Raw genomic sequence first — 19648 nt, forward strand, 5'->3', positions numbered from 1 at the left:
TCTGAGTTATTCTGTAAGCTAAGAAGCATTGCCTGTGAGGCAGATGATTAGGCTGAGGCAAGCTTACCCTCACATGCCTGAGAAGCCCCCTTCTGTGTGGTGATGACACACAGATTTATTGGTATTTAAGCTCCAATTCTCTATGCTGCTGTTAGAATAATTTTCTGTGATTTTTGCACTCTAAATATTCTTTATTTGAAAACAGAATTAAAAATACATTTATTTTTCTTTTTGTTAGAGGTCCTTTACAGTTTTCCAAGAAACTTTAGAACTAGAGTCTTAGGTAGAAGGTGACTAGAAATGGTTGGGGGATTTACCTAGTAAATGCAACTCTGATCCTGATAACTTTTCAGAGTAGTTATGAGTGTGCTTTCAACTTGATCTGTGGTTTTAATTAGTTTTACCATGCAGGAGCTGATGTAAACAATGTTTTCTCTAGTTTGGTATACTTTAGTCACAGTGCATGAAGAATCCTGTCAAGTCATACTGCAACATACTTCAATCCTTGCTTATTAAAGATAGATAACTGAACAGTGTTAGGAAAAAAAAGAAAATCTCACCTCTTCACCACATTTTTCTCTTCCTAATGCATACTGTCTTGTTGATTCAATAAAACGTATAGGAATGTTGTATACTCTTCTGTTATAAAACACAACCAGTGTGTATGGTTGCCTTGAATCCTGTCCAGAACTCTTTCTTATTAGAAAAGATCCATCCTAAAGAAAGAAAATATTAAGCTTAAAAAAGAAAAACTTTTTAAAGTTATATAGGTTTTTCTTTTTTTTTTTTTAATTTTTTTAAAAAATTGTAATAGCATTAAATCCTTTTCAATCATTAGGAAAATCATACAGCAGGAAATAGCATGAAAGGTTTAAGAGTGCTCTTTGCCTCCTTTCTCTTCCTGCTCAGAGAAAGGGAGAAGAAAGACATGCAGTGACAGCAGTCTGTTGGATTTCACACATTATGAGGAAATGAAGTTACTGTCAGTGGCAGTAGGAAGAAAAGGGAACAGTGGAAGTGTTTCTCCAGCACTATAGCTACTGGCAGTGCAGCCCAGTGCTCACTAGTAGGCAGCAACTTATGCTGGTGACAACCCCAGTGCTCTATCCTGCTTTATGAAGAGAGGGAGAAGAAAGCTCAACAGTGGAAATGTACCTGATGCTAGGGATGCACCTTTACGTGTTACTAATTCCTTGTGGACAGACTAGTTGAGAGGAGGACTCATTCTCCAAATAACTAAAATGCTGAGTGTTATCACATCAAAATACATTGCAGCATCTGTCTTTCCAAATACTAACCTTTTTTACATGATCCATTGGATAGTCATAGAGATGATTTAGAAGTAACAGGGCTTTGCTTTCTGTTTTAGTGCACGCACATGAACCAAGGAAAATCTCTTAATTTGTAACAGCATTCTTTGCAGTGCAGCAGTCTTTGAACTAAACTGAGGCAACTTCAGTTATTCTTCTATAACAAGCGAAAGTTTCACCACAAGAATTTTATGGTTGACACTATTTGCATGGCAGAGTATTCTGATCTGTTTGTCATACAATTGAAGTTCTTAGAATATTTCTGCTTGTCTTGATTTTTTTCTTAAAACACCTGAAGTTATTCCTAAACCAGACATTCCTTAAAAGTGACCTACCTTGTTAGATCGATACAGTGCATCTTCTGCTGTTTTCCGATCACAGGTTGCAGCATACCATGCTTTACTATGAACACCAGCATCCTAGAAAGAATGAGAGAGTGAGTCTCACCTACAAAATAATAACAATAATAATGAGTTTGGCCTGTGGGAGTGTTACGACTCAGTAGTAAAGGCTGAGAAGAACTCAGATGCAGAGTTGTTCAAGAAACAGAATTCAGAACATTCTTTACCAGGAACTGACCATTTTTATTGACCAGAGGAAAACTAGTGTGTTAAACAGTGGTAACATCTGATAGAATGCTCATGTGCACCAGAATAAACCCTGAGAAGATTCTTCAGGTTAGACTGAAGAGCATGGTTTGGCATTTTTAAGGCATTAAGATATTCTAGTAGAATTTAAAGATGACATTCAGGACTTGTTGTGGAATAGCTTGACGCTGAAAAATTTAGATGTTGCTTGGCTGTGGCCTAGCCCATACAATATCCAGAGTAGGTAGGTATCTAGCTTTGGGAATGAAGCTTCCCATATATGTAAGGCTGTCTGTGAACACGGTCAGCGTTGCCTGAATCTGGATAACATGAAGGTAGAAGAAGTCCTTCTCTGGCTTTCTGATGTTATTAAATGAGCACAAGAATGTATGCTGTACCACAAAAAAATAAAATTAATGTCTTTCCTCTACTTGTACAGCACCTGAGACATGAAGTGTGGGCTCAGTTCAGGTTCCCTGTTGGACTGAGTCTGAATATATCTTCGCATTTAAAACAGAATTCTTGACTAAAAGGCATAAAACACCATATGTTTTCTGTAGGGAAGGATTACATCTGTGACAAAATACAAGAGTGGCTTGTATTTTATATAAATTATTGGGAGTCCCATTTATGTGTAGTGCTCCCTGTGAACACCTCACCAACATCACTCTCCTCTCCAGTCTGTTCAATGCTTGGCAGTGCTCTGCACCGTAACAGAACCTAACCAGAACCTTTTCTTCTAGGAAAAGACACAGGCCAAAGGACTTCATGGATGGGGACATGGGTGCAGACGTTAAGATACAAGGTAGGATTATTGACAGCCTAAAAATAGGTGGATTCTGGTTTAGAAGATAAAAGTTTTCATTGCAAAGGAAGTGTACAGGTGAAGAGATGTGAGGAGGGGAGGGCAGTTGGGAATGTGAAACAAGATTATGATTTGAATAAGAGAAGCAGTGGTAATACAAAGATGCAGGATTGAATGTAAGTTTGTGAACAGAAGCGCTGTTTAAGAAAAGGTATGGAGATTTTGGAGATGTGTGGAAAGACAAGGACAGGAATGAGGAATTAGCAGCACAGGACCTACACATTATCAGGTTCCAATGGCTAGAAGATGAAGTAACAGGTTATCAAACCAGCAATCACAAAAAGTGAACTCTTGTTGAGAAGTTTGATGCCAAAACTAACTCAAGAGTGTGGAAGGCTATAGAAATAATGCTGAAAGCATTTCATAATACTTCTGAGTATTAACCTTCAGAGTCATTTGAATGCTTTTGCTCCAACTTTACAGTAACAAAGTTAATAATAAAATTCATTTTCATGCTTTCATTTTTATGAAAGCAATCTGTCACATCAGTAGAAAAAAAAGAGATGAATTTGCATGTTATGGCAGTTTTCTTGCTGCTGATAATGGAATGTCTTGGCCTCTCCCTTGTGCTCATTTTCTTGCTTCTCTGATTTCCCAGTGAGATAGTTTGCTTTGGTAATATCTTAGGGGAAAAAAAACCAACCAGCTTTTTGTATTTTGCCTTTGTGTGTGTGTGTTTGACAGGGTGTTTTTCTGCGAGTTTAACTTGGCTTAGCTTGATGCAGGTTCAGAACACCAGAGAAGCACATGGCTGGGAGGGGAGATGGAGGAGAGAGCGGAGACTCCTGGTTGTGGGCACTGCACTGAATTTGTAGGTTGGCTTGAGCCATAACATGCAACTCTATCTCCAAGATTCTTCCATGTATTTTTCCAGTCACACTATTAATTGTAAAAAGACAAAGAAAAGAATTGCAAGTATGTAAAGTACTCAGCCACTTAAAGAATGACTGCAGCAAACCAATCTTTGTTCAGCAGAACAAGAAAGTCAGCTGCTCCAAAACCTTCCTTCCTAGCTCTCCCTATGGACTATAATCTGTCCACAGAGACCCACCAAAGTTTGGATAGGAACCAAACAAATAATGAACCTTTAGGGTAAAAGTCCATAAGCATCTATATTGTAAGGTATGCTACAGCTCTGTTATACGTAATTGGTGGGAAAACACCACTAACTTCAACAGTTAATTTAAAAAAAATAAAGTGAATGCATTATTAAACTGTGGTTTTGCCCAAGGCTGTTATATGAAAGCATGATTGCTACAAGCTGTTTTAGTGTCTGTTGGATTGTTTTTTTGAAAGTGATTTTTGTAATAAATTTCCAGTATGACATTGTTAAAATTGTTCCAGAAGTTCAAGTTCTTTGTGTTCCTCACTGTTGTATTATCATTGTCATGTCAGACTATAGAACACTTAATGTTATTGGCTCTGCACAATAGAACCTTTGTTTTGCAGTCAGCAGAATTATTTTTACCTTGCTTGTGACTACTGGACTAATGAGAATGGCTTCATGCATTTTGTGGTTTCCATTCCTCCAAAATGTAGTGAAGGGAGTAGCACCAACGTGAAAATAACTTTGCATTTGCTTAGATCACTCAAAGCTTAACGTTGCAACAAAAAGCAGCCAATAGCTGCAGATATCTTGGTTGCATAATTATTTCAGAACTCAATATATACAGCTATACATCAGAAAATAGGAAAATAGAAGCTCATCACAGCCATCTAGCTCTAAGCACATAGTCAAAGATTTTTCTTGTTTCAAATGGTGTCAGATTATTATGGACTGGGAAGTCAGAAAGCCCTGAAAAGCTAAAAAGCTTTTCAAGGATTTGCTTAAAATGAGTGGTACAAAGCCAAGGTTTGGTATAATGACATTTATGCATTTTTTTCATGCTTTGTTGAAGCTCTCCTATGCTATATGTTCTAAGCGTTTTTGACCTTAAGCAAACATTTAGATGATTTGTGCCATAGAAAAATCTTCATTGCAAACAATAACATGGGTATCAAGTAGCAAAGGAGCATAATTTTTAGAGAGGGGTGGAAATGCTATTTTAAAGTGAAGGATAAGATTTCTGTACCAAGAACTTAGCTGATGTTATACCTGGTCCGCAGTAATTGAATTGGATGAAATGCTGCTGTGAGGGGAATTGCCCAGAGCACGGCTTGGGGCTTCTGGCACCTCTGCAAAAGAGAGAACAACATAGGTAATTTTTCAGAGTATGTTTTGTTTTCCTGTAAGAACTTGGTATGTCACAAGGCCTATCAGAGATCTGGAAAAGTTTGACCTTTGGTATTATTCAGGAAAACTACATACTGTAAACACACGGGCTCTGTGCTGGTGCCTGGGACACCTGCCTGCTTAAAAGAGGAGCCCTTCCTTCTAGAGAGAGAAATAGTTTGGAAATGACTTGGTTAATAACCAGAGATAGATTTAACGTGTAAGAAAAATGCCTAAAAAAAGAAAATAAGTAAACGAGTATGGTTTTTACCCTATGATTCTATAGTAAAGGACAAAAAAAAGGCAGAAAGTGCAAAAAGCACTCAGCCTAGGGTAAGAGGCAGTCACATGGTGAGGGAGTCAGCAAAACTAATGTAGCTCAGATATTTTTTCACTGATTTAATTCAAGTTGCATGTTTGTACATGTGTGCAAGAAACATAAACAGCAAAATAGAGAAGCAGAACTGGTAGGAGAGATTATGAAGCTTAATTAAAATTGCAGTGGAAAAGCAGAGTAGAAAGTAGTTGTTATGGCTGAAATACAGGCATTGAAGAATTAAAGAAATCCAGAAATTGCAAGGAAACTGGTTGAGTACCGTTGCATGTTAATGACATGATAGAGAAATGGAAAGTATAGATAATTGTTCTGATTAAATGGAATCTTGGCCAAAGACAGTAATGGTTCTCATAGAATGTCCTGAGTCAGAAGGGACTCATAAGGATCAGAGCCCAACTTGGTGCTTCTGATCACAGTTAGGTACGTACAGATACAGATTATTGTGCTAGAGAAGATAAGTAGAAAATATTCTGCCATAATGAGAGGTTTGCATCTCATTCATTTCACCTTGGGAAAAAATGTGGCTAAGATCGTAAGCACTTCCCTATTCCTGGCCATAATATTTTGCAGACTGCTTAATCTAATCTCCACTTATAGAATTCTGATATACTTTTTGTTTTCAGAAGGTGGCATTATGGAAGACCTCATTGTAATGGTCATGCTGTGACTCAAAAAAAGAAGTTGGTTTGAAAAGCTGAAAGATATGTGTGAACCAGCTTTAGAATTTCTTATAGTAAAGGTGCAACCATCTGGAAGTTGCACTCTAAGTGGAGAGGAACAGTAGCAGCTCTCAGTGAATGAATAATCACTTGAAAAAAAGCTCCTCAAAAATAAAAATTTTATTTTTTTGTCAAATTTTTATTGACCAACTACAAAATTTGCAGCTGAAAAATTAATTGTATGAATATATTAAGAGTGGTCAGGAGTCAGGCTGATTAGACTTTACAAGAAAATATTAGAAATTCTTCAGCTGTTTAAAAAAGATAAAAGAAAGCAGAAAATGAGGCTGCCTGCAGTAAGAATTTTACTGATTTTAAAGATATTGTAGGTCCTAAATCAATAGGAGTTTTGATATAGAAACGGAGGATTCCACAACAAAATTGGAAGCAAAACTCATACAGATTAGTGCAGTTGAATTGGTGGGAATGATAGTCTTTATCCCTGAACTCTAAAGAACTGGCACATGAAATTACAGGGCTAGTAACAATAACTTTAAATCAATTTCAAGTCAGAATGGTACTTTAAGATTCAAATAGTAAACATAATTGCTATACTTAAAGTGGAGAAAGTGGCCTGAGCAACTATAAGCCTTTTTGTCTTAACTGAAGAGAGAGCAGAGCCCTGGAAGAGAACTTGAAGCAAAGAGTATTTTAAGATGTGGAGGTAAGGGTCCAATTAACAGGAGAAAATCTGAAATTTACTGAGATAAATGTTAAAGCTCTTTCATAAAATAATGGATTTCTAGAGAAAGGAATATTTTACTCTATTCACTCTGGACTTAAGAACAACATTTGATGATGTGCCATATGGGGAATCAGTACTTTCGATGAAGAGAATAAAAGTTGGCACAAGGTTGGTATGATGATGAGGAAGAGATGGCAGGGAATGCTGAAGTGGCCCAGTTGTCTGTGATACAGTTGTTAGGAACCAAATAAGCACCAAACAAGAGCATGTTAAAGACATGTAGCTAATTAGAGCATCATTTAGTACCAAATGACTTTAAAAAAAAAAAGTTACTCTTTAGTAAGAATTTATACAACATGTTCAAGCATATCAGTTGTGTGACAGAAACAGACAAACCTTAAGGGCATCAGACTATTGCACAAGCATGAACCATTATGGCAAGAAAGATAGATAGAATCTTATCATGGGAACTGACCCATCTGCCTTTAGTAGAAATTTTCAGTGCTAACAAATGGGAGCAAGGCACTCAATCTCCAGTAATTTGCATAACAACTCTGAAAGAGTCCCTTAATTTTACTAGCTAAATTATACCTGATCTCCTCTTTGTATGTATAGAGACAAATGTTAATTCGGAACCAATGAATATACATAGCATCTTGAAATAATTCAAAGACTAATTGGAAGTTATATATCAATCACGTATTAATTCACAATCTGAACAATACTTACTTGGCAGAACTAAGGGCTTTTGGAGCGAAGACCTGAAATAAACAGAGAAATTACAAAAGTGTCTGAGGAAAACCTTTTCCTGAAAGTATAAAAATTGCGTATATGAAGCAATGTGTTCCAGCTCACCTTTGTCCATTGAGAGATAAGACCTAAATACAAGTATTTGAGAACTCATCTACCACTAGTATTGACCATCAGTAATTTAAACATCTGGTTTAAACCTCCATTGCTTAATCAGAGGTTATAGCTTTCCCTGATTTTTGGTGGCAGTTACAGTGTTTTGATGCATTTGCCATATTTGATTTTTTTGCTGCTGGGAGTTTAAGAAATGTGAGTTTTAAAAAGCAGAAGGTTACAAAGAAAAAGAAGGCTCTCCTTTGAACTTTACCCATCTGTGTTCAGACTGAGCAATAGGAGTTGGTGCACTGAAATATTCAAAAGATGATGGAAAAGGCTTTTACTTTGGGGTACCACTCGGAAGAGGTGGAAGTGGGAACTCAAGGCCAGAACCCCGTCGTCGTTCTGCTGCTGTAGGTTTCTCTGTAGTTTGGGAAAGACAAATCAGAGTCAGCATTTCTTTAGAAACACATTGTCCAAAGTAAGACAGTCTCAGTAGATGAGGTGCAGCAGTGGGGCTGCAGTTACCCTGTGTCAGGCAGCAGGCCCAGCTGAGCTTTTGCCTCGAGGCGCTGCCGCCTGGCACAGATATTTTCTGCCTGTGTGAGGGACTGGCCCTTGCCAGGAGCCATCTCTGCATGAGGTGCTCCTTGCTGAGCTCAGAATGATGTGCTCATGCTTCCCCTCCCTTCCCTCATCTCCACTTTGAGGACTGTATGGCACATTGCTGCTGCATTATGTTGTGCCTTACGCTGCCAGTAACCTCAGAAGTTTTATTGTGGCTTCTTTTAGAGAACAATGATACTCAGTGCAATTAAGGCTGGCCAGATCCAGTTCTAAACTGCTAAAGCCAACCTCTCCTAAAATAACGAGGATAAATTGGATGTGATGTTGTTTGTTTCTAATAAGCAAAATAAATAATTTTGATAATGTCAACTTTTCTAAAGTAGTGGAGAAAATTTACCTTCATTTACAGTGAAGGTGTCTCTGCAAGGCAAGCATGGTTTCTGCAACAAAACACAAAGAATTCCAATATTAAACGGCATGTCACTACATCACTTATACAGCAAATATCTTTTTATAGTTGTTAACTAGTTTACATTTAGAACTGATGGTGTCCTGTGGGAATCAGGATAGAGGGGCATGGCCATTCTGAGAAGAGCCTCAGGCTGTATGACAATGCAGCTTGGAGCTTTGTGAAGTAGATTTGGAAAGAATCCCAGTTTGTGGAGATGAATAGATGGACAGAATAAAAATTCAGAGTTGAGTCTTCTTTTTTAATTATTATCCCCATGAGTAATTTATAGTTCCTTCTAATCTCAAGTCCAGAAATGAAGAGTTCATCCCAAATACTTTTGAATCAAAATTTGAATATTTTCATCTTTATTAATCTGTACATACAGATGTCTGAACCCCTTTCCTTTTTCTTTTCTGAAGCTTAGACTGCCAGTTTAGCCATCAGCAAAACCCCTCAGCATTCTCATTTGTTTTTTTCCTCCTTCCTATTTTAAATCAATGATAATAAACTGTCAGTTTCAAAACATTTTTCCAATTTAATTTAATTGGAAATTTCAACAATTTCTCTCATTTTTTCCCACTGTAGGTTTTGGGATTCTATAAAGATGAAATACTTATTGAAAAGACTGACTAATTCTGGTAAAATCCTATGTCTTTCTTGAGCTATCATTCTTAAAATGATTCTTAAATCCATGTGCTTTGTACATAGGCCCTTTATATTTCAGAGATGTTTCTTAATGGCCCACATTCCTTCTTATTTCTCATTTTAATTCACTCCTTGCAGTGTGTGTGTATTGTTACATTCAGGGGAGACATCACTTTCCACAACTTCCTGAAAGGATGCTGTAGCACAGTGGGGGTCGGTCTCTTCTCCCAGATAATAGTGATAGGATGAGAGGTAATGGACTTAAGTTGTGTTAGTGGAGATTCAGGCTGGATATTAGGAAATGTTTCTTCTTGGAAAGAGAGTAGTAATGCATTGGTACAGGCTGCCCAGGGAAGTGTGGAGTCACTGTCTCTGGAGGTGTTCAAGAAAAGGATAGATGTTGCTCTGAGTGACATGGTGTAAGACTGGTCACTGGACTGATGGTTGGGCTGGATGATCTTATTGATTTTTCCAACCTCAGCGATTCTATGATCGTAAGGTATCAAATCCAAACATTCATTTAATCTAAACATTTTTCTGCTTTAGCTTTCTTACTACTACTTAGTTCATACAACTGCGCCCACATGTTTATTTTCCTGGAGTCCCTTCTACTTTTTCTGTGCCTTTATGTTGTATCATAATTCATGATCAAATCAAGTTTGATCAGACATAAGGTTATCATTTAATTATGCAATTATAAATCAACTTACTGCTGGATTTACTGCATTAGAAGTTTTCTTTCTGTAAGTTGGAGGGAGAAAAATAACATTGTTATTTAGCTGATACATGGAATTCATTTAGCAACTAAGCACATGCATGCTATTGCTTCTGTACTTGGGTAAATGAAGCAAGCCAGCCAGCATTTGCCATCAGCAGCAGGCAGTGAAAGGCAATGGCACTGGGATACCATTCCTCCAGAAATAATGAAAGAATAGCTTGCCTTCCCCTAACGTCAGGGTATTCTTCATGAACTGCAATAAAAAGTTATTCCTGAATTATGATTGCCACAGACCAGGTTAGGAGTTGGCTCCTAATACAGCCGATATTAATTAGCCCCACCCTCAAAGAAGTAGTTTTCTTATTATTTTTACTCACAGAGCCCTTGGTAATGGAGATGGAGCTGCTCCAGTATGAAATTTAGATTCTTGTGTATTATTGAAGCTATGATCTAGAAACAGATATAGAACACTTAGTATGCAATATTAGCTCCTTCTGAGTAGTGGGTTTTCCTCACTGCATTTCAATGTTGACATATCACAAGTAAAAAAAAAAAGCTAATGGTTTAATTTTCTTGACATGTTTTCACTCTGATTGTACTACAAAACAGTTCAGGAGTATTTCTTCCTTGTTGCTGACTGATACAGATAACATTTACAGTGACACACTTCACTGCATGGTATGTTAAGGTCACCAGTGACATATTGACAACAAATCCTGCTCATATCACCATGTTTACAGTACAGAATACTTACTTTCATCATTGTTTGCTTCATGGTCCTGTAATGGAAAAGTACATTAGATTTGACAAGAAGCAATTAAATAAAGTGGTAAGTGCATAAATTATCTGTGGTTGCAATCTGTATTAATTTTTAATTACATATTTGTATAGAGAGCATATAACATCCAGGATATTTTTCATAGCTTCTTTGAAAAAATTAGCAAGCCAATTAATTTTGAATGTTATAATAAACTTAGGCTTTCATAGAGTATGGATAAAAATTGACCCTGAATTTTGCAGTGAGATCTTTTGGTTCATGTTTCATTTCTGAAATTGAAAGCTAAAATTTTGCACTGAACTGACAGTAGTGAGCAGACTGACTTTTCACCATCCTAGAACTGAAGCAATCCAACTCGTTTTGTAGTTTCTTTCGTAGATGCTTTCTGTTGGCACCCAGGTACTGTCCCTTAGGGGAGACTCCTTAAAGGCATACTATGAAAAGTACAGTTCAAAGAGGCATGATTTGTTCATTTTCCATTTTCATCTACCAGATTAATGGCTTTTCACCAATGGTTACAAACACATCCATGCTCTGGTTGGAGAGGTGTGATCCTCCCAGTTCTCCTAAATGCAATTCCCTTGGGAACGGCATTTTCAAATGATAGCGTTTACTCAGACTACCCAGTCAATGAAGTTACTTCAGATTGGGCAAAATAACCCATTGCTACTGAAAGTGAAGTTCTTGAAGTTTAGCCTTTTTTTTTTTTTTTTTTTTTTTAAGTACAGGAAGTTTTTTTTTGGACTGTAAGCCATTTTAGGTTTTTTTTCTTAGACCAACACAGATGTCCAATGTACCTCTTCTATCCAAAAGATTAATAGCCACAATTACAATATTAGATCAATCTAGCATCCAAAGTTACCCGTTTCTGTTATTTAATTCAGATAATAAGACTGAAAAAATACAAATAATGCAAGTTTAGCACACTCTTTAAAACGGGCACATTACTCACTGTTTTTGGATGAAGGCGATTTCTGGGGAGAGGCAAAATATTCCTGGAAAAATACACACAGTAAGTTAAGTAGGATTTTTATTTGTTTTGTTTGATTGTTTGACTTAGATATGCATTTTGAGATTTAGAGAGGAGCCTTGAAGAAAATGGTTTTAGTTGCAAGTATACACCACCACAGCAGTTATGATGCTCTGCCCTATAGAGGAACACTTCTAGAAGAGCTTCTAGTCCTGCAATTTGGTTCCCCTGCAGCTGTGCACAGTGTTGTGCATACCATCTACTCTTCCTGGGGCACATGGCCTACTTGGTAGAGTGATGGCCTAGAATGGAATTGTCTTGTTTTCCAAGCAGCTTCCTATATTTCTGGGTACAGAGGAATGAAAGAGACTGCATGCTTAACTTTTTCTTACTAATTTTCCTCTAAAGACTTGGAATATAAATCACAGATTTACCAACTGTGTTTATACAAGCAATCTTGCACCCCATCCATTACAAAAATGTCTTGTTTGCAAGGGCACAGAAGCTGGTAATAGGACTTGAAAGTGATTTACAGAGATGTTTTACCCCTGCATTGACTCCTAAGGGATTATTCAAGAAAATAGTGCCTGTTTGCCAAACTGGCTTCAGTACAGAAGTTGAGGAGGAACTTTTGTTCTCAGTTTGCCCCAACATCCCTTGCTATTTGCAAATCCTGGTTGCTGCTTATTGTCCAAAGGCTACATAGTAGGTAGAGATTTTGTCTCCACTCTTATTTGTTATTAATATAAACTGCTGTCAATTTACCTGGAAACATCCAGCTTAGGTGACTCTCTGGTCATGCTGTGCATGTGCGAGTGCTCTGCATTCTGAACACGTGTAGCAGGAAGTGGTTTAGTGAACCTAATAGGAAAATGTGAATTGAGGAAAGAAAATCACATATAACAATAGTGAATAGAAAAGGTGACCACCCTTCTCCTGCCCCTTCAAAATTCTATAAATTACCCTTATGTATAAAAAGGAATACTACTTACATTATGTTAGGGTAATTGAAATTAACATAGAAGTGGATAATAATCTTTGCGTAGCTACTTTAAGAAGAATTATTAAGCATATCACATCTAGATGAGAAAATGTATTTTCTGACAAACTTTACATAATATACAGACACTCATAGCAAGAGATTACCTGGTTACAGGTGGTGGTGAAAGTTCTTCCTGTAAGAGAAAAGACACAATTGTTTGGTTGTATTTTGATTTCATAAAAAACATTTGTATGATCATATTTATATTATCATAGCAGTTCCTTATTTTTGTGTTGTAGTGTTGCTTCTATAAGAACTCTCCCTGTTGATGTGCTTGAGAATGGTAGGAAGACACCACCAATAGTCTGGGAAGCCCTGAACACGCTGGTGTAGCCATGTGTCGTATCAGAACCAGCAAGCAGGGAGAAAATTACTGTGCCAGAACTGTCATTACTCCTTTGCCTGCAACTGTGCTTCTATAGAGAGCGTTCACTTAAGCTGCTGCTTCCCAGATCCAATCACTATCACATAGGACTAGAAATTTCAACCCCTTCCCAATTATTCTGTTTGGAAGACATTTTGAATTGGTTTGCCAACTTTTCTGTGAAGGAAGTGTCAAAGTGCTAAGTGAAAACAGATTTGCTCATTTTCCCCCTTTCAAAGACTGATTTTATATGCACATACACTCTACAACCACATTTGTTGCCCACAGGGTACAAGAATCAAACTATAGAAAAACCTTACCTCTTCTTCAGGAACCTCGTACACTTCTAAAGGACAGGGAAGAAAAATCAAGTCCTTTGGTTAGCAAAAGTACACTATATGTTACCAGAAAAACTGAACAGAACTTTTACCAACTGTATTTTGCGTCTGGAAAAGTATAACTTGGAGAAATTGTCCCTGCCTCCTGGTTCTGTCTCCTAAACCCTCAGGCAGCCACAGCCCTGCTGCTCTTGAATTAACAGAGAACTTCAGGAAGAGTCCCAAAAGTGTGATAAACAGTCACTGTATAAAACAGCCTTTTCTCCACCCTTACTAACTCTCCCCACCCCATCCTCTCAAAAAATAAGACAAATCTCATGTCTTGCAAACTTGAGATAGCTTGGAAAGGTGTGTTATCACACCTGTGGTAGTGTTTAGCCTTTCCCTGACTCAGGGAGGAAGAGATTAGGTAAATCATAAAATCCAGATATTCATTTTTGTTGCGTGTCCATCCCTGAGCTCCATCCTACAGAAGTATTTTTATTCACAGATACTAAAAGACAAAATCACCATTGTCCTTATTTATGCCCCTTTATTCAATGGAAATTCAATTTTATGTCAGTCCTCATTGCTTTTATTGCTCTGAAAAGTATCCACGTACCCACCAGGGGGAGATATTTTATTTTTTTTTAGAAACATCTGTCTGCAGTTGGCTGTTGCTTAATGCTGATTTATAGAAAGTCTAAGATAGAAAATAGCATTTAAGATATCTAAGAAGCATGTCATAAATCCTCAGGTCATTTGTAAGAAACTTTTATAGCTTATGATTTGAACACATTCTGTTTGATGCCAAGCAATTACTGACAGATTTGAGGATACAAAACAACTTGGAGTTAGCATAGCTAAGGAAGATTAAGCAAATATGCACATACTTACAAAAGCAAATATGATTCTCACATTTGCCTCTTTTCTCCCCTCTTCCAAGTAAATTGCTCTTTACAGAACTTAGACAGGAACATTGTTATCACAGGGCACACAATGCATCAGCCTACACAGAATTTCTCTCGTACTGAATCTTTATGTGATTTTAAAATATTGAATCTTGTTTCCTCTGGTGAAATGAGATTAATAGCATTCCAAGTCCTATAATTGTTTTTGCCGTATTGATCAATTTGTGTTCCTTTATAGACCAGAAGTCTAAGAATAAATTAGGTTGGGGCAAATGACTTGTTCTAGTTTTATGCGTGTTTAAGCAGATTTACCATCCAACCCAGGCAAACCAAATGGTAGAGCATTGAAAAATAGAAAGGTTTTTTTTAAAATTTTTTTTTTGATGTTTGTTACATTGTTTCTGTTGGGAATACATCAATCATAACTTAATATTGCTCGGTCTTTGGTTATTTTGTTTCAACACCAATACAAACGCCACATACCTTGCATGTCAGAAGCAAGAGAGGGCTTTGTAGGAGTAGGGAGGGCTGATTTTGTGGGTGGCTTCATAAATCTGTTCACAGGAGCTGAAAATATAATTTACATTATATATATGCACATATTTGTGTGTCTATATATACATTTATAAAGATACATGTGTGTATACATAAAGATACACATATACATATGTAGTTTAGAAATAAGTTAGTATTACAATAAGAACAGACATTAAGCTCGTGCAAATGATGGCCCTGAACAAGTTAACTGAGGCAGGATACAGTTCTCATTTTAAAAGGGAAACATCACTCAGTATTCATGCCTTGATAAATAGGTTTGATACTGCCATTTATGTCAGAGAGCAGAATTAAACACTCTTCTGTTTACTTTCACCTTTGGACTGTGATAATTTAACTCTCCAGCTAAATATACTTAAAATACAGAAGTAGAAAATTAATCAAAGTGTCTTTATGTACTGAAGATCTAAAAAGGCTTGTTCTTGTTTCCCGTGGCACTTCAGCTGACAGAATTTTAATGCTGTGGCTCCCTTGGTTAAGGAGAGAGATCACACACCATGAAAAGCTTCCTGATTGTACCAGGGGTGGACTTTGAACTCACTGAGTGAGAGCAAGAATTACATACAACTTCCGCAGCCTTGTCACGGGCCAAAGGAGCCAACTGCCTCTTTGTAAGTTCTTTAACAGCTGCACCTCCACTCCCTGAATGCTAGAGGCAACCATAAATTTGATTCATTTCCCCCCCCCCACTGTTGTTCCTGATGAAGTAATAAATAATTAGCTTAAACGTCTAAAACTCACGTTTTACAAGTAGCGGTGAGCTGCTTTCTGTGGGTTCAATATAGTTATCATCATTGTCGACGGGCACAATGTAATTATCCTATAAGAAACACAGGACAAAAAAATCTACCAGTTAAACCTCCATTACATCAATGAACTGTTGCTCACAGTATCCGCTATTTCACAGTGACTGCTGCTACAGACATTTATCATTATTTACGGATAGGATTCCCCAAGACTGAAAACCCTTTAGCAAACAACCCCAGTTCTGGACTGGTTGATAAAGCCCTCACTTCCCTTTGGTCCCAGAGTAGTGTTTGAGGTTGTCCTCTCCCCTCATTGCCTGCAACTTGTGGACAATTATCCACCAACCTGCATGGCACTTACAGATCACTGCTTGTGATGTATCAAGTATTTTGTACCATAGAGGCTAATAAGGACACCAGCCTTTGGCGGTGCAATGTAGTCTTCTGGGGTCAGTCAGTTAAGCTGTCAGAATATGTTTATGCACACATACACATAAACATTACCTCATCATCGCTGCACTCCCTTGGCTTCAGTGGTAATTTTGGTTTTGCAGCAGGAGATGGCAGGGATGGCTTGGATGGTTTCTTTGATCTGGGCAAGGCTGAACTGGGTGTGCTTGGAAGAGTTTTGTTGATGGGAGGAAGCTGATGGTGGCTGTTGCGATTGTCTTTTAAATATGGAAGAAAAATAATTTTAGTCAAAATTGCTCATTAGCTTCTGGACAGTATTCTGCTACTTATGCAAATAAGTCTGTACTGTGGTTGCAACTAGGGGAAGAGGATGACCTGAGCATCTGCAGGTCCTGACAGTGAAATCCATGTACCAACAACTGGTCCCATTTATCCCTCTGGGCAGTGACCCAGTGCTCCAGAGCAGGTTGCAGTCTGCCTAGACACTGACTGTTGTACAAACAACTGCTTAACTCTTGGTGAAAAAGTGATGGCCAGGTGTTATGGTTTATTAGTTAGTATATCCTGTGCCAGCTGGTGAAAAAAGTGCAAAAGAACTTATCTGACATACAGGAAATAAGAGAGCAAAGGGTAGGACCAAGACAAATTATGCCAGGTCCTCTACAGTGTCATTTTAGAAATCTCTCCTACACAAAGAACATGAAGGTGTACTATTTATGAGCTTCTGGAAGTCCATGTGCAGTATTACAGAACTCTGGTGATCTTTCTGTATCCAATAATAGCCTGAACAGCAGCCATCATGCTGATGCTTCTTTTCCTAATGGCCCAAATCTTCACCTAACAAAAGGTCACTTTCATTCATGTCAGTGCCACCTGCTTACAAAAAAAATCCAAGTAGAAAGAAAGAAAAAGCTTTTATGATAGACTGATTTAAGTAAAACCTTGCTTCATCCTGTTTTTCCAAGATATTTATCCTCAATAATAATCTTGAAGGAAAATACAGAATGAATATTTGAGCTGCTTTCTTTTTTTTTTTTTTTCCTATCTTTAACTGATTTTGGAATGACTGCAATAAGGATTAAGTATGGTCTCAGTTTAAGTCTTATGTTCTTAATCTTCAAAATGAACTCTCACTAAAAATGCAGAGGAGCAAGGAGTTAAGTTGGTGACATTTCCCATACTTTTGCTTGAGTTCTGTGGTTATTGGATTCAATATTGGCTTATCAAATTCTCCAGGATGTTATATTACAACTCTAAGCATTTCTAGCAGCAGTACTAATCTGTTTCATGCTGTAATAACAGATCATGTCATCTGAAAGCCAAAGATCTGATTGTCAGAATTAAAAGCAAACTTTTACTGAAAGAATAGGTTAGTCCACTTGAAGCAACTTCTCTTTTTGGTACTAGTAAATAAGCAATTATAAAGCTGGTGTAGCCAACTTTTCCATACCTACCTGCATATTCACCTCTAGAAATAGGGAATGAGGAGGGAATCTTTTTTTCCTGTTCACTTGGAGGTGGCTCATAGCTGTCATCAGGATTCTCCTCACTGGGGACCACATACATCTCAGAGTCAGAGTGGCCATCTGGATTTTCATAATCACTGTCCTAGAAAGACACAACTTCCTATTTCTCACTTCGTAATACACTTACCACTTCATAGCGGAATATGACACAAATATCCTTGCAGGAGTGCAATTAACTAAATTATGAGAACACATCCTTGAAAGGTCAAGTTATCCTCTCCAACAAGTAGGCACCTCAGCCTGCTCTCCCTCCCAGGAAGGAGACAGGTCACCTCAGGGTGACACTTTATGGTATGGCAACTACTTCATGTGGCACAGGACCATGACTTACTGTATTCAAACATGCTCTAAAATTTTATCATAAAAATCCCATTTTTAGAAAGAAGTATATTTTTCTTCTTTAAAGTACAAGATCCTAGTTTCAAAATTGTTCAGTTTGAGAAGTCGGTCACATTAATAGTATTTGTTTATTAGTTCATAGCTATTGCTGACAGCATTTGTCACATGTAACTAAGTTGAACGTGAAAAAAACTAAGATAGCCAAGAGTGTAAATAATACAGATGTAACAACAATAACAACTACTGAAATGTTATCTTGCGTAAGTTAAACCAGAATCAGATGACTCAAAACTAAATATTTATTATTATTGCTTGTGCTGAACTTGTAGCTACAGTAACCTCCTACACTACCCCAAGAGATGTACTTACAAAGTCATCTGACCATTGTTCCTCTTCATTGTCTGCATGTTCTAAACCAAACATAGAGTTACTTAAGAAGGTGGAATAGTGAACAGTGTTTATCTTAAGCATAGATAGAAAAAAAAAGCAACCCAAAACCTACATATTCAATTTAAAAAAAACAAGAGTGACATTTTCTTAAAATTTTATTAAAATTTTCTTAAAATTAATGTATCACATTAATAGTACCAAACAATTCTGCTGTTAGTTAATTTTCCCCCCACTTACTTTTACATTACTATTTCTGTTAGAGACAAACTGGTTCTGAATTCTCTTCTGTCTATAGAGCAGCCTACACGTAGAGCCCTGATAAATGCCAATTTTCAAAGAGCTTGTTACTTTTAGCTCATATTGGGAAAACTTCTCATATCTTTCTTGTCTCTCATTTTGTGTGTGAGCTACTTTCAGGGCTATTGGTAACAGTACACTGTTCCTTTCTTAGAGAAAAAAAGGAAATGTATAACTGAGATGCTGTTAGCTATATAGGTACCAAGTATACACAGACATGCAGTTTAAATTCCCAGTAATACAGACTTACCTGAAGCATAATCCCTTTGTGGTAGACTTGGAGGAGGTTTTTTTTTTAGGCTGTAAATGATAATAATTGAAGTTAAGATCTAATAAGCAATACTCACTAGAAGGAAATATTAGCCAGGCACACAAAGAAAGCCAGTAACAAAAGATACCTGCAGAAACACAGATTATTGTCAGAGATGCTTAGCAAACAGCTAAAGGAAAATGCTTCAAGAAGCTAGAAACTGATAAGAAATTAGAATCTGATCTGAGATTCTTTTCCTAAGAACATGTTTTAAAAGAACAGCTTCCTTGACCACTCACCACCCTCTCCATTTCCAAGCAGAAACTGATAACACAGATGTGCACGCATCTGACACCTATCTCAAGATCAAAATCGGTTTAAGCTCACAGAGTTTGCTAAGACTAAGGCATAACAAAATGGTGATTACTCTTCAGCTATGCTCTATAAATACCTTTGTGCATGAACTTTATTTTCTGTCTGGTTTTAAAATGTGTACCAGGTCTCTCAGAGCCAGATTCTGTTTCCACTTGCACACACACCTTATGGTGTTAAGCCCCTGTTTAGGTAAACACTATTACAATGGTATTTGCAGTACCAAGGGACCCAAAGTATAGTTTGTGGAAATGCTGAAAGGATTTTTGTGGCTATACATATGTATACATGTCTATTTGTGTCTGCTCAATTGCAGCTGCCCAGAGAAGAAACCAGATTACATATAGTCTGTATATCAATTATTTCAGTAGTGTTCTAGCATTACCCTAAAATAAAAAAATAAAAAGAATTATTGTTCACAATCAAAACAGATGATGC

The 19648-nt window shown here is 37.3% G+C and overlaps 1 protein-coding gene across 5 annotated transcripts in view; it reads right to left on the minus strand.

Moving 5' to 3' along the window:
• Nucleotides 1-19648, minus strand: part of BLNK (B cell linker) — a 111319-nt gene that overhangs the window by 1363 nt on the left and 90308 nt on the right. For all 5 annotated transcript variants that reach the window (XM_031597709.2, XM_090145277.1, XM_031597710.2 and 2 more), the window contains 19 exons: nucleotides 18839-18888; nucleotides 18271-18311; nucleotides 17491-17644; nucleotides 16130-16293; nucleotides 15621-15699; nucleotides 14808-14891; nucleotides 13417-13442; nucleotides 12837-12865; nucleotides 12456-12551; nucleotides 11673-11715; nucleotides 10697-10721; nucleotides 10320-10392; nucleotides 9935-9965; nucleotides 8526-8568; nucleotides 7906-7984; nucleotides 7445-7476; nucleotides 4858-4937; nucleotides 1646-1729; nucleotides 561-716 (listed from right to left, as the gene is read on the minus strand). In XM_031597709.2, the coding sequence (XP_031453569.2) occupies nucleotides 561-716; nucleotides 1646-1729; nucleotides 4858-4937; nucleotides 7445-7476; nucleotides 7906-7984; nucleotides 8526-8568; nucleotides 9935-9965; nucleotides 10320-10392; nucleotides 10697-10721; nucleotides 11673-11715; nucleotides 12456-12551; nucleotides 12837-12865; nucleotides 13417-13442; nucleotides 14808-14891; nucleotides 15621-15699; nucleotides 16130-16293; nucleotides 17491-17644; nucleotides 18271-18311; nucleotides 18839-18888 (1369 nt within the window). The remainder of the gene's footprint in view (nucleotides 1-560; nucleotides 717-1645; nucleotides 1730-4857; nucleotides 4938-7444; nucleotides 7477-7905; nucleotides 7985-8525; nucleotides 8569-9934; nucleotides 9966-10319; nucleotides 10393-10696; nucleotides 10722-11672; nucleotides 11716-12455; nucleotides 12552-12836; nucleotides 12866-13416; nucleotides 13443-14807; nucleotides 14892-15620; nucleotides 15700-16129; nucleotides 16294-17490; nucleotides 17645-18270; nucleotides 18312-18838; nucleotides 18889-19648) is intronic.

Source organism: Phasianus colchicus, chromosome 8, assembly GCF_987193195.1.
Source record: "Phasianus colchicus chromosome 8, bPhaCol1.hap1.1, whole genome shotgun sequence".
Classification (NCBI taxonomy): Eukaryota; Metazoa; Chordata; class Aves; order Galliformes; family Phasianidae; genus Phasianus; species Phasianus colchicus.